The following is a 12,647-nucleotide window of genomic DNA, read 5'->3' on the forward strand; positions in this document are numbered from 1 at the left end:
TCTGGGTAAGAAGGCCCTTTGGAGGACAAGTGGTCCCCCCACTCCTACATTTTGGGAAGGCTCTAATGTACACGTCCACCCCACTCCCCAGGCTCTCAGGCCAGGACCTACCTCCTGCCAACCCTTCCTAGGAGGGGCTGATGGGACAGCTTGACCCTCCAGCCTGATTCCACCTTGGCTGGTGGCTGATTGCGGCAGGTGGGAGGGGCAGGTGCCTGTGTCCTGGCCTCCAGGGGAGGGAGGGAGGAAGAGGGTAATGGCACCTGACTATCCCACTCTGATATCCTTCCTCCAGAAAAAGCTTGGAGAAGCACTTACCCAGATGGCTATCTCCCGCCTTCCCATGTGGCTAGAAGGTGGGGGATGGACTACTGGGGACCAAAAATCAGGGCTGTTGAGGCAGGCAACTGACTGTCCTGGGTGCTCAGCTGTGTCTGGCCTGCTCGGCTGCCAGAGGCCAGGTAGAGGCTGGGACGTGGTATCAGGAAGGGCAGGAGGAGTCAGAGAAACAAGACTAAGAAAGGTGGTGAGGAGGGTGGGTGGGCCAGGGGGAGGGGGTAGAGGCACAGCACCCGAAACCTGATTTCTTTCTCTTTCCTCTCCCTGACTAGTTCCCACAGGGTTCCTCACTTAGGAACAAGGTCTGGAACGGTTTAGGTTTGGGGGTTCTCTGAGCTACCTTCCTACTCCCAAACCTTGGTGGGGAGTAGGCTTGGCACAGTCCTTGCTGAGGGGGGTACAGCTTTTGGAATCCCCAGGAATGCTGGTCCTGGTCCTGGGCCATTCCCCACTCAGGGGCAGCAGAGCACTGGTTTGTGGATCGAAACTCTTCTCCCTTGTCATTTGTGAGTGTAGGGTGTTTGCATGAAAGTCTTATATTGAAGGGAGCCTGGGTGGCTCAGTCGTTAAGCGTCTGCCTTCGGCTCGGGTCATGGTCCCAGGGTCCTGGGATCGAGCCCCGCATCGGGCTCCCTGCTCGCGGGAAGCCTGCTTCTCCCTCTCCCACTCCCCCTGCTTGTGTTCTCTCTCTCACTGTCTCTTTCTCTCTATTGAAAAATAAATAAAATCTTTGAAAAAAAAAAGAAAGAAGGAAAGTCTTACATTGGACCTCGCAGTCACACACCTTTTTTTTTTTTTTAAAGATTTTATTTATTTATTTGACAGAGAGAGAGAGAGAGAGGGAGAGAGGGAGAGGCAACATGCCCAGAACATGTTCCTGCAGGGGGAGCAGGAGAGGGAAAAGCAGATTCCCTGATGAGCAGGGAGCCCGATGCCCTATCCCAGGCCCCTGGGATCATGACCTGAGCTGAAGGCAGACGCCTAACTTTCTGAGACACCCAGGCGCCCCAGTCACACACTTAATAGACAAAGAGCATGGGGGAAGAATGTGGTTTCTTAGAGTCCCAGTTCCATTCTCCATCCTCTAGCCACAGACCAGAGTGGTCAGGTGGGCAAGGCAGGGACAGAAGGCAGCGTCCCTGGTCAGAGACACTCCTCTGTCTCAACCCCCACTTTCTTCCTCCATTAGGGCCTCATCCCTCTGGGTCACATCCTTCCTTCATAAAGAGCTTCGTAAGGGAAGTATCTTAGAAGGGTGGTCAGGGGCTTTGGATACCTGGTACCAGGGCTGGAAGGAGGTAGAATACTTATAGAACATACACCTCAGGTAAGCCATTGCGCCAGATGATGCAGGCGAGGGGAGATGCAGAGATTAAAAGCAGGGAGCTTATGTACTTAGGATTTTAAAAAAGTGGTCCTGAAGTCTATGAGTCATGCCCTTTGGTTCAGAAAACACAATGGCTGCATGTAAGAAACTATCCTTGCCTCAGGGAATGCCTGGTATCTGGGGAGACCAGACCCCGGAAGAGACGGTAGCCCCCGCCAGTGCGGCCTGGGAGTCTGGGGGCCAGGGAGGCAGGGTGCCAAGGGCAGGGGATAGGGCTGTGGTGAGGCCTGGCCAAGCAGACCTCTCTTCCAGGTCGGGCCACGGGATGCCCAGGATGGTGGCTGTGTCCACCTTCCCTTGCCAGGACCTGACAGCAGGGCAGCTGTAGCACATTCCTGGGCTTGGGGGCGGGAGGGGAGGCTCATTTGCCCCGGTTCACTTGGGGGGGCTCTGGGCATGGGCGGCAACTCACAGAGTAGACCCGCCTGTTCCCCTCATATCCTGTTATTCAGAAGGCTGTATCCGCTTGGACTGTGAGTGCCTTTTGTCCTGGTGTGAGGGGTGATACATGTGGTCTCTGGCGGCAGCTCTGTCTCCAGCTGGGGCAGGACCAGGCCTAGCTCCTCCTTAGGTAATGGGCTGGAGGGTCTTTGGGTCCTCCTATGTATTTTGGGGTGGATATGAGGGAGGGCAGCCTAGCAGGGTGTAGGTGGGGTTCTGCAGAAAGTCTGACTCAATGGATGAGGGTATCGTCCTTTCCCTTCCCTGGGCTCCTGAGGTCCCTGTCCTGGTGCCCAGCTGAAGGGACTGGGGAGGGCCTAGGTCCCTGCCCCCTGCTCTGTGGCCTGGGCCAGGGTCTCTGCCAATCCTGCCACTGGGGGGTTACGGCTTCTGGCCTCCCTGCCCCCTTCTAGCTGTGTGCTTGCTCCCAGGGCAGGGGCCCTGGGTGGGTCAGGTGTGGGGAGGGCAGAGGGATGGGCACTTACTCTACCCCCTTCCCACGGGAGCCTCCTGATCTCACTGGGGCTCTGACAGGCCAAGTGCCTGGGGCTGGGGCAGGGCCTGGGGAAGCTGCTGGGGGAACCTGTTGGGGCGGTCGAGCTGGTGAGCATCTGGATTACAGCAACCACACAGTTCGCATTCCAGGCCCACCCTGGTGCCCCCTTTTCCTGTCTCATCCCTCCTGCCTCCCTCCTGCCAGCCTGGGGGCCCAGGGGGCGGATGAGGGCAGGGGGCCGGAGGCGGTTGGGACTGTGAGGGCTCCTCACCTCCCCTGTTCGTGGTGCCCAGGCCCCCCCCCCCCGAGCAGTACGGCGGTGAGATGGCCGACTGCTACACGGAGCTGGAGAAGGCGGTCGTGGTCCTGGTGGAAAACTTCTACAAGTACGTGTCTAAACACAGCCTGGTCAAGAACAAGATCAGCAAGAGCAGCTTCCGGAAGATGCTTCAGAAAGAGCTCAACCATATGCTGACGGTGAAGTGCCCCCACCCAAGGGCCTTGTCCACCCCCCAAGCCTTTGTCCTCACATGGGTACCCTCCCTCACTGTGCCTTCTGTCTTTTCAGAGTGACCCCCCAAAACAGGGTCTCCCCCCTCCCCGCCCAGGCCTCTGTCCTCTCAGGGTACCCAGGCCTGACCAGGGAGGGCTCGGTTCGAATCTTCCCAGGCAGCAGCTACTCAGGCCAGAGCCCCAGGAGTCCTGCCTTGGGCTCTGCGGGGCCGCTGCCCTCAGTACTGCTGACTCCCATTCCTCTCCAGGACACGGGAAACCGAAAGGCGGCCGACAAGCTCATCCAGAACCTGGACGCCAACCACGATGGGCGCATCAGCTTCGATGAGTACTGGACCTTGATAGGCGGCATCACCAGTCCCATTGCCAACCTCATCCGCCAGCAGGAACAGCAGGACAGCAGCTAGAGGACCCTCCCACCTTCCCTTCATGGCGCTGCCTGCCGCCCAGCCCCTGGTGCACTTCCCCGGCTCCCCTCGGCCTCCTCTGCCCACCCAGGCTCCCACCCTCGCTTCTCCCTCCAGACCTTCTGCTGGCCCTTGCTGAACAGGGCAAAGGGCCCCTTTGTGATGTCTCAGTCTGGGGGTGACTCCTTAGGGGTCTTAGTCCCTGGAGCCAGCAGGCTCTGAGGCCCCCTCTGAGTTTTCAGTGCTGTTTGGGGGGTCCCACGAGTTTCCTCACCTGCTTAGCCCATCAGCCCTTCCAGCGGCTGATGTTCTGCCTGATTCGGGGTCTCTCCCGACCTCTGGAGGTCAGCTTGCTGCTTGAGGTCTTCCTGCTCCTGGCAGCGGCAGCAGAGCTCTCCCCTTTCTCTCACCCCCTTTGCTGGGTAGAGAAGATTCCCAGGGACTTCCCTCCCAGCTCTGGGTCAGGGGACAGCTGAGCAGGGCTGGGCCCCCACCTTCCTACTCACTGAAGCGATGGCAGTGAGGCTGGATTTGGAGTCTGTACCCCTTACCCAGTCCCGTTGTGATGCTCATTAAAGCCTTTCCGCTCCCTGGAACCTCCTCATTCCTTGGTGGTCTTTGCCCTGGGGCCTAAGGCAAGGGGGAATCTCACCAGAGAGAGAAGCCAGAATGCCTGGGTCTGGCAGGTGCTGTTAGCCCTGGGTCAGAAGCAATCCCCATCTGGCTCCATGAAGGGTCGAAAGCCATGTGTCACCATCCCTGGGCCCTTGTAGCCCCCATTCAGACTCCTGTTCCACTTCTGGGCACACAGTGTGTCCCATTAGGCCTCTTTCCAGTTCCATAAGAGAGCAGCTGCAACCCTCAGCCTCGACTCATCCTCATCAACAGATTCTTCTAATACCCAGAGAAGTTTGTGGGATGGGAAAGTAAGGGTGAAGGAAAGGGGTGTGGGAGGCCAGAGCTGACCTGCGGGGCAGGGGGGCAATGCTGGCTTCTCCCTGTTCTTGCCCTGAGTGAGACAGCACCCCGCCCCTCTGGAAGGCCAGCAGTAAGGCAGGAAACCCAGGCAGCAGGCTGCAGATCAAGGGTGTTCCACCTGGGGTGGTGTGCTCCAAAATTTCAGATTTTTCAGAAGAGGCACAAGCACAGGCTGTTTTATTGAACTCCATTTACAGATCCTCGAGTTTTTCAGATAATCTGCTCAGGACAGGCCTTTAGTGGTGAGCGGTCCCCTTCCTCAACCCCCCTTTACGGTGACCCCTCCCCAGTTACCCTTTGCCTGTCCTGAGGGTCACTGTGCTGCCCTAAGTGGGGAAGAGCTTGTTCACATTTCTTTGGGGGGGGTCTCTATATATGATTGTGGTAAAAAACATGTAACATAATTTTACCCTCAACAACTTTTTTTCCCCCAAGATTTTATTTATTTGAGAGAGAGAGAATGAGCAGGGTTATGGGCAGAGGGAGAAGCAGACTCCCCATTGAGCAAGGAGCCCGATGCGGGGCTCGATCCCAGGACCCTGGGATCATGACCTGAGCCCAAGACGAATGCTTCACTGACTGAGCCACCAGGCGCCCCTCCCTCAACAGCTTTTAAGGGTACATTCTGGTTGTTAACTACATATACTTTGTTGTACTGCAGATCTTGAGAACTTTTTCATCTTGCATGACAGAGACCCTGTACATCAAAGAGCAGACCCCTCAGCCCCTGGAAACCACTATTCTACTGTGTGTTTCTATGAGTTTGATGACTTTAGATATCTCAGATAAGTGGAATCCTGCCATATTTGTCTTTAGGGTTGGCTTAAATCACGTGGTATAATGTCCTCACGGTTTATCCCTGTTGTTGCATACACCACCATTTCCTTCTTTTTAAAGGCTGGATAATATTCCATTCTACGTATACCACATCTTCCTTATCATTCACCTGTTGGCGGACATGTAATTTGCTTCTACTTCTTGGGAGCACTAATATCTCTTCAAGATTCTATTTCCAGTGCTTCTGAGATACACCCAGAAGTGGGATTGCTGTTAGTTTTATTTTTCAAATTTTTGGGGAACCTCCGCAGTGGCTGCACCAGTTTGCATTCCCACCGACAGTGCACAAGGGTTTTGATTTCTCCACATTCTTGCCAACACTTTGTGTTCTGTTTTTTTTTTTTTTTTTGATAGTGGTCGTCCTAACAGGTGTGAGGTGATATCTAGTGGTTTTGATTTGCATTTCCCTGATGTTGAGCATCTTTTCATGTGCTGTGGACTGCATATCTGCTTTGCATAAATGTCTATTCAATGTCGATTTACTCTCTCTCTCTTCTTCTTCTTCTTCTTCTTCTTTTTGAGTAGGCTCCATACTGGGCTTGGAACCCAACATGGGGCTTGAACTCACAACCCTGAGATCATGACCCGAGCCGAGGTCAAGAGTCAGACGCTTAACCAACTGAGCCATTCAGGCGCCCCTATTTGCTCATTTTAAATTGGGTGATTTGTATCTTGTTGTTGTTAATACTGAGTTGTAGTTCTTTTGTATTTTTTTTAAGATTTTATTTTTTTTAATTTTATTGTTTAAATTTTAAAACTTTTTTTTAAGTAATCTCTACACCCAGTGTGGGGCTTGAACTCACCACCCCGAGATCGAGAGTTGCATGCTCCACCAACTGAACCAGCTGGGTGCCCCTTTATGCATTCTTAATATTAACCTCTTGTTCAATGTTCGGTTTGCAAGTATTTCTCGCCTCTTGTAGGCTACCTTTTCACCCTGTTGTTCCCTCTCCTCCGCAGAAGTTTTGAACTTTGATGTAGTCCCCTTTGTCTATTTTTGCTTTTGTTAGCTAGCTGCTTTTGGTGTCATATCCAAGAAATCATCGCGCATTACAATGTCATGAAGATTTCCCCCTCTGTCCTCTTCTAGGAGTTTTATGGTTTTAGGTCTTATGTTTAGGATTTTAATCCATTTTGAATTAATTTTTGTTTGCGGTGTAAGGTCTGGGTCCCACTTTATTCTTCTGCAGGTGGATGTCCAGTTTTCTCAATACCATTTGTTGAGGAGACTGTCTTTCCCCATTGTGTAGTCTTGGCAGCCTTGTTGAAAATCATTTGACCATGTAACTAAGGCTTTATTTTTGGGCTCTTCATTCCATTCCATTAGTCTATATGTCTGTCTTTATGCCACTTCCATAGTGTTTTGATTACTGTAGTTTTGTGGTATGTTTTGAAATCAGAATGTGTGAGGCCTCTAGCTTTGTTCCTCTTTCTCAAGATTTTTTTGGCTACCTGGGGTCCTTTGAGATTCAATATGAATTTTAGGATAGTTTTTTTCTATTTCTGCCAAAAAAAAAACCACCTTTAGAATTTTGATAGGGATGCATTTAATCTGTAGATCACTTTGGGTAAGACCAACATTTCAACAATATGAAGTCTTCCAATCCATGAACATAGGGCTTCTTTCTATTCATCTCTTCTTGCTTTCAGCAGTGTGTTCTGTAGTTTTCAGCAGAGGAGTCTTCGGCCTGCTTGGCTAATTCCTAGTTATATTATTCTTTTTTTTTTTTTTTAAAGATTTTATTTATTTATTTGACAGAGAGAGACACAGCGAGAACAGGAACACAAGCAGGGGGAGTGGGAGAGGGAGAAGCAGGCTTCCCGCTGAGCAGGGAGCCCGGTGTGGGGCTCGATCCCAGGACCCTGGGATCATGACCTGAGCCGAAGGCAGACGCTTAACGACTGAGCCACCCAGGCGCCCTATATTATTCTTTTTGATGCTGCTGTAAATGAGATTATTTTCTTAATTTCCTTTTTGGACTGTTCAGTGCTAGTGTATAGAAACACAACTGATAATTTTGAGTGTTGATTCTGTGCCAGCAACTTTGCTGAATGTGTTAGTTTTTTTAGGGTTTTGTACATATAAGATCATGTCACCTGGAAACAGAGGTAATTACTTCTTCCTTTCCCGTTTGGATGTCTTTTATTTCTTTTCAATGCCTAATTGCTGTGGCTAGGACTTCCAGAACTTTGTTGAACAGAAGTGGTGAGAGGGGGTGTCCTTGCTAAGTTCCTGGTCTTAGAGGAAAAGCTCTCAGTTTTTCACTGTTGAGTATGACGTTAGCTGTGGGTTTTCATATATGGCTTTTACTGTGTTGAGGTATGGTCCTTCTTTTCCTAGTTTGTTGAGTGTTTATCATGAAAGGGTGTTGAATTCTTTTTTTAAAGATTTTATTTATTTATTGGACAGAGAGAGACACAGCGAGAGAGGGAACACAAGCACGGGGAGTGGGAGAGGGAGAAGCAGGCTTCCCGTGAGCAAGGAGCCCGATGTGGGGCTGGAGCCCGATGTGGGGCTCGATCCCAGGACCCTGGGATCATGACCTGAGCCGAAAGCAGACGCTTAACCACAGAGCCACCCAGGCACCCCAGGGTGTTGAATTTTGTCAAATGTTTTGTCTACATCAATTGTGATGAGCATGTGTTTTTTTCTTTTATTCTGTTAATGTGGTGTGTTATGTTTATTGCTTTTTTTTTTTTTAAAGATTTTATTGATTTATTTGACAGAGAGAGAAAGAGCACAATCAGGGGGAGTGGCAGGCAGAGGGAGAAGCAGGCTCCTTGCTGAGCAGGGAACCTGACGCCGGTCTCAATTCCAGGACCCTGGGATCATGACCCAAGCTGAAGGCAGATGCCCAACTGACCGAGCCACCCAGGCACCCCTCGTTTATTTTTCTTTGAAATTCTTTCTTTTTATTAAGACTTGATTTTTTTTTAGAGCACTTTTGTGTTCAGCAAAATTGAACCCACACATGCACAGCTTTCCCCATTGGTGACATCCTGGACCAGAGCCGTACCTTTGTTACAACTGATGAACCTCCACTGATACCTCACAACCACACAAAGTCTGTAGTTTACATTACGGTTCACTGTTGGTGTTGTACCTTCTATGGGTTTGGACAAATGTGTAAGGACATGTATCTGTCATTATAATATGTTGCAGAGTATTTTCACTGCCTTACAGATCTTCTTTCTTCTTTTTTAATGTAGATGCTCCCTGCTATAAACTTCCCTTTTGGCACTGCTTTTGCTGCATCCCATGTTTTGGTATGCTGTGTTTTCATTTTTATTATTATTATTATTATTATTATTATTATTATTATTAAAGTAGGCTCCATGCCCAGTGTGGAGCTCAGTGCTGGACTTGAACTCATGACCCTGAGATCAAGACCTGAGCCAAGACCAAGAGTCAGACACTTAACCGACTGAGCCACCCAGGTGCCCCTTTATTTTTTTTAAAGATTTTATTTATTTATTTATTTATTTATTTATTTGAGAGAGTAAGAGAGAGCATGAGTGAGGAGGAAAGGGAGATGTAGCTTCCCCCTGAGCAGGGACTCTAACGTGGGGCTCGATCCCAGAATCCTGAGATCATGACCTGAGCTGAAGGCAGATGCCCAACCGACTGAGTCACCCAGGCGCTCCTTTATTTTTTATTTTTATTTTTAAAAAATTTTAGGTAATCCCTACACCCAACGTGAGGTTTGAACTTACCACTCTGAGATCAAAAGTCACACGTTCTACTGACTGAGCCAGCCAGGCATCCCTGTGTTTTCATTTTATTTGTCTTGAGATATTTTCTAATTTCCCTTGTGATTTCTTCTTTGGCCCATTGGTGGTTCAATTTCTACGTATTTTTGAATTTTCTAGGTTTCCTATTGCTATTGATTTCTAGTTTCATTCCACTGTGATTAGAAAAGACATTTGGTATGATTCCAATCTTCTTAATTTTGTTAAGACTTGTTTTGTGGCCTAACATGTGATCTGTCTTGAAGAATGTTCTATGTGAGCTTGAGAAGAGTGTGTATTCTGCTGCTGTTGTGTGGAGTAGTCTGTGTGTGTCTGATGGGTCCATTGGTGTATAGTGCTCTCCAAGTGTCTGTGTCCTTACTGATCTTCTGTCTAGTTGTTCTATTATGTGTACAGAGAGAGACAATGGTTGGTATCAGACCATTGTGATGTTTAGATTTCATTGGACACACATTTAAAACAGTCTTAATGGGGGCGCCTGGGTTGCTCAGTCAGTTGGGCATCTGGCTTGGGTCAGTATCTTGGGGTCGTGGGATCGGCCTCTATGTCGGGCTCCACATTCAGCATTTCACTCTCCCTCTGTCCCTCCCCCCAGCTTGCTGATCTCTCTCTCTCTCCCCCTTCTCTCTCTCTCAAATAAATAAATCTTAAAAAAAAAAAATAAAACAGTCTTAATGGTTTTATTTAAAAATGTTGCAACAGGGGCGCCTGGGTGGCTCAGTCGTTAAGCGTCTGCCTTCGGCTCAGGTCATGATCCCAGGGTCCTGGGATCGAGCCCCACATTGGGCTCCTTGCTCAGCAGGAAGCCTGCTTCTCTCTCTGCCACTCCCCCTGCTTGTGCTCCTTCTCTCACTGTGTCTCTCTCTGTCAAATAAATAAATAAAATCTTAAAAAAAAATAAAAAATAAAAAAAATAAAAATGTTGCAACATTGGTACACCTGGGTGGCTCAGTCCGTTAAGCAACTGCCTTTGGCTCAAGTCATGATCCCGGGGTTCTGGGATCGAGTCCCATATCGGGCTCCTTGCTCAGCGGGGAGCCTGCTTCTCCCTCTGCCTGATGCTCCCCCTGCTTGTGCTGGGGCTCTCTCTCTGACAAGTAAATAAATCAAAATTTTAAAAGAGAATTAAAAAAAATGTTACAAAATTTAGGGGCACCTGGGTGGCTCAGTCAGTTGATCTCAGCTAAGGTCTTGATCTCAGGGTCGTGAGTTCAAGACCTGCCATTGGGCTTCACACTGAGCATGGAGCCTACTTTAAAAAAAAAAAAGTCACAACATCAGAAATTCCTTCTGTAATGATTTAAACTGATGACAAAACAATTTTAGTTGTCAGCTTAAAATACATGCTGTAGTACATAGTTTTTTTCAAAACTCCCTCAGGGAGCACGGAAGTGAAGCCTACAAAGACAGACCGTTACTTCAGTGAGCAGCCGTGTCACCTGAGGTGGGGTATGGAGTGCATGCTACTTGAGGAAGCTCTGGCGGAGAGGTGGGCTGAGCTGTAATGGAGGCAGGAGAGGGGCAGACCTAGTGGGTCGGTCTGATGATGATCAGGGGTGGTGTGAATTGAAGCCCCAGGTTTTGCCATGAATAACCCTAGGCAATTTTTAAAAAAGATTTTATTTATTTACTTGACAGAGAGAGAGTAGCAGTGGGAGAGGGAGCGGCAGGCTTCCTGCCAAGCAGGGAGCCCGATGCGGGGCTCCATCCCAGGACGCTGGGACCATGACCTGAGCCAAAGGCAGACGCCTAACCCACTGAGCCACCCGGGCGCCCCAGCCCTAGGCAATTATACAACAGCCCTGCCGGCCTCCCCTCTTCCAACAACTGGCTCCTCAGTCATTTCCCACTTTCTATGCTGTGCCTGTTCCATTCCACACACTCAGCATTTCCATCCCTCTTCCAAAGGGAGGGGGAGACTGGGGAGGGAGGGAAGGGTTATCTCCAGGTCAGAAACCAGAGAAAGCCCAGGGTCTGGGTGCCAATCCCACCCCTGTTCCTTGGGATCGGCTCTTGTTTCTTTGAGAGGAGGGGCTATGCTCCCTTCACTGCCCCTGATTTGGGGGACCTCGTCCCCCAAGACTTTAGGATAGCTGGTGGGAAAAGTTATGTGGGTGACCCCTGTTGGGAATATGTTTCTAGGGGTCTAAAACTAAGTCCAGAGCTCTGAAGTGGATGCTGAGCTTCAGTGGAGGCCAGTTGGGGCTTGGACGGCCAGAGAGGCCCTAGAGGTGAGAACAGACACTGCAGGGGCAGTCAAGCTCAGCTGAGGCCCTCCCTGGGGAGTGTCAGGCTGAGGCGGGTCAGGGTTGGGGGGGTGCGGACTGAGATGCTGGGGTGCTTCCTCCCTCACCCAGAGGTCCAGGGACCACACTACACAGCCAGAGCAGGACCTGAGCAGCCCTGGGGGCGGGGGGGGGGGGCCGCGGGGGCAGAAGCAGGTTTCTTTGGGGGCCCCGGAGTTGTGCTGAGATGAGTCTCTCTGTTAGGGTTTCACAGTGGCCTGGCCTTGTGTCTAAACCACTTGATACTGAGGTGGTCCCAACAAATCATGCCCGTGAAACCCATCTGTAGCCACTTGTCATTGTCCAGGGTAAGAACCTGGCTTAAGTGTCGAGTTGGGGTAAGGGGCCTAAAACTGCCTGTGTCAGCCTTTATACTTCTTGTATATTTGGTTTTTCTTTCCATTTAGATTCCTGGCAAAGTTCCTTTTGAAAAACTAAACAACTTTTCACCTTGTTTAATGTTAAAAGTTTAAAAAACCACCATCTAATCCAAGGCTCCTTTGGTCCTCTGGACAACTCTGTGATATAGGAATCATAATCCACGTTTTACAGATGAAGACATGGAAGCTCATGTAGGTGACAGGACTTAGCCAAGGACACGTTGCCGGTCACCAATGCACCTGCGGCCCAGAGGTCTTTCACTACCTCTGTGTGGACTGCCCAAAGTCAGTGGCTTGGCACCAGTAACTACGAAGGGCCAAGAGTGCCCCCTTATGGACCCTGTATGTTGGCTGTGGTTGCTTCTGCTGAAGACCCATTCATTCATTCATTCACTCATTCAGAATATAGTACATACACTAAGTGCCAGACAAGGTAGATTTGCTGCAACAAAAACAGTAGGAACAGATACGTTTCCTGATTTTACAGGCCTTTCAGTTTAGAGGGGAGGACAGCAAATAACCACATGATCACACAAACAAATGGATAATTACGAATGGGGGTGACTTCTGAAGGATCACATTTGTGGTAATTTTTTTCCTTTAAAGATTTTATTTATTTATTTGACAGAGAGAACACAAGCAGGGGGAGTGGCAGGCAGAGGGAGAGGGAGAAGCAAGCTCCTTGCTGAGCAGGAAGCCAGACGCGGGGCTCGATCCCAGGACCTCAAGATCAGGACCTGAGCTGAAGGCAGACGCTTAACTGGCTGAGCCACCCAGGCGCCCCACATTTGTGGTAATTTTTAACAAAGAAATGTAACTTAGTCTGGGATTGGG

The 12,647-nt window shown here is 49.8% G+C and overlaps 1 protein-coding gene across 1 annotated transcript; it reads left to right on the plus strand.

The window, feature by feature from the left end:
• Nucleotides 1-2,945: 2,945 nt before the first annotated feature.
• S100A16 (S100 calcium binding protein A16) lies at nt 2,946-4,202 on the plus strand. The gene is made up of 2 exons (XM_025858880.2): nt 2,946-3,140; nt 3,425-4,202. Exons 1-2 carry the CDS (start codon nt 2,988-2,990, stop codon nt 3,581-3,583), a joined length of 312 nt encoding a protein of 103 aa, XP_025714665.1. The 5' UTR covers nt 2,946-2,987; the 3' UTR covers nt 3,584-4,202.
• The last annotated feature ends 8,445 nt before the right edge of the window (nt 4,203-12,647 follow it).

Source organism: Callorhinus ursinus, unplaced genomic scaffold (genome assembly GCF_003265705.2).
Source record: "Callorhinus ursinus isolate GAN/ISIS: 27379988/994484 unplaced genomic scaffold, GSC_fseal_2.0 scaffold92, whole genome shotgun sequence".
NCBI lineage: Eukaryota > Metazoa > Chordata > Mammalia > Carnivora > Otariidae > Callorhinus > Callorhinus ursinus.

Excerpts from the sequence above, each read along its gene's own strand:
- S100A16 (XM_025858880.2), top strand. The coding sequence starts at position 2,988 with ATGGCCGACTGCTACACGGAGCTGGAGAAGGCGGTCGTGGTCCTGGTG. Across the intron at positions 3,141-3,424 it reads AGCTCAACCATATGCTGACG|GACACGGGAAACCGAAAGGC; the intron begins GTGAAGTGCCCC and ends ATTCCTCTCCAG.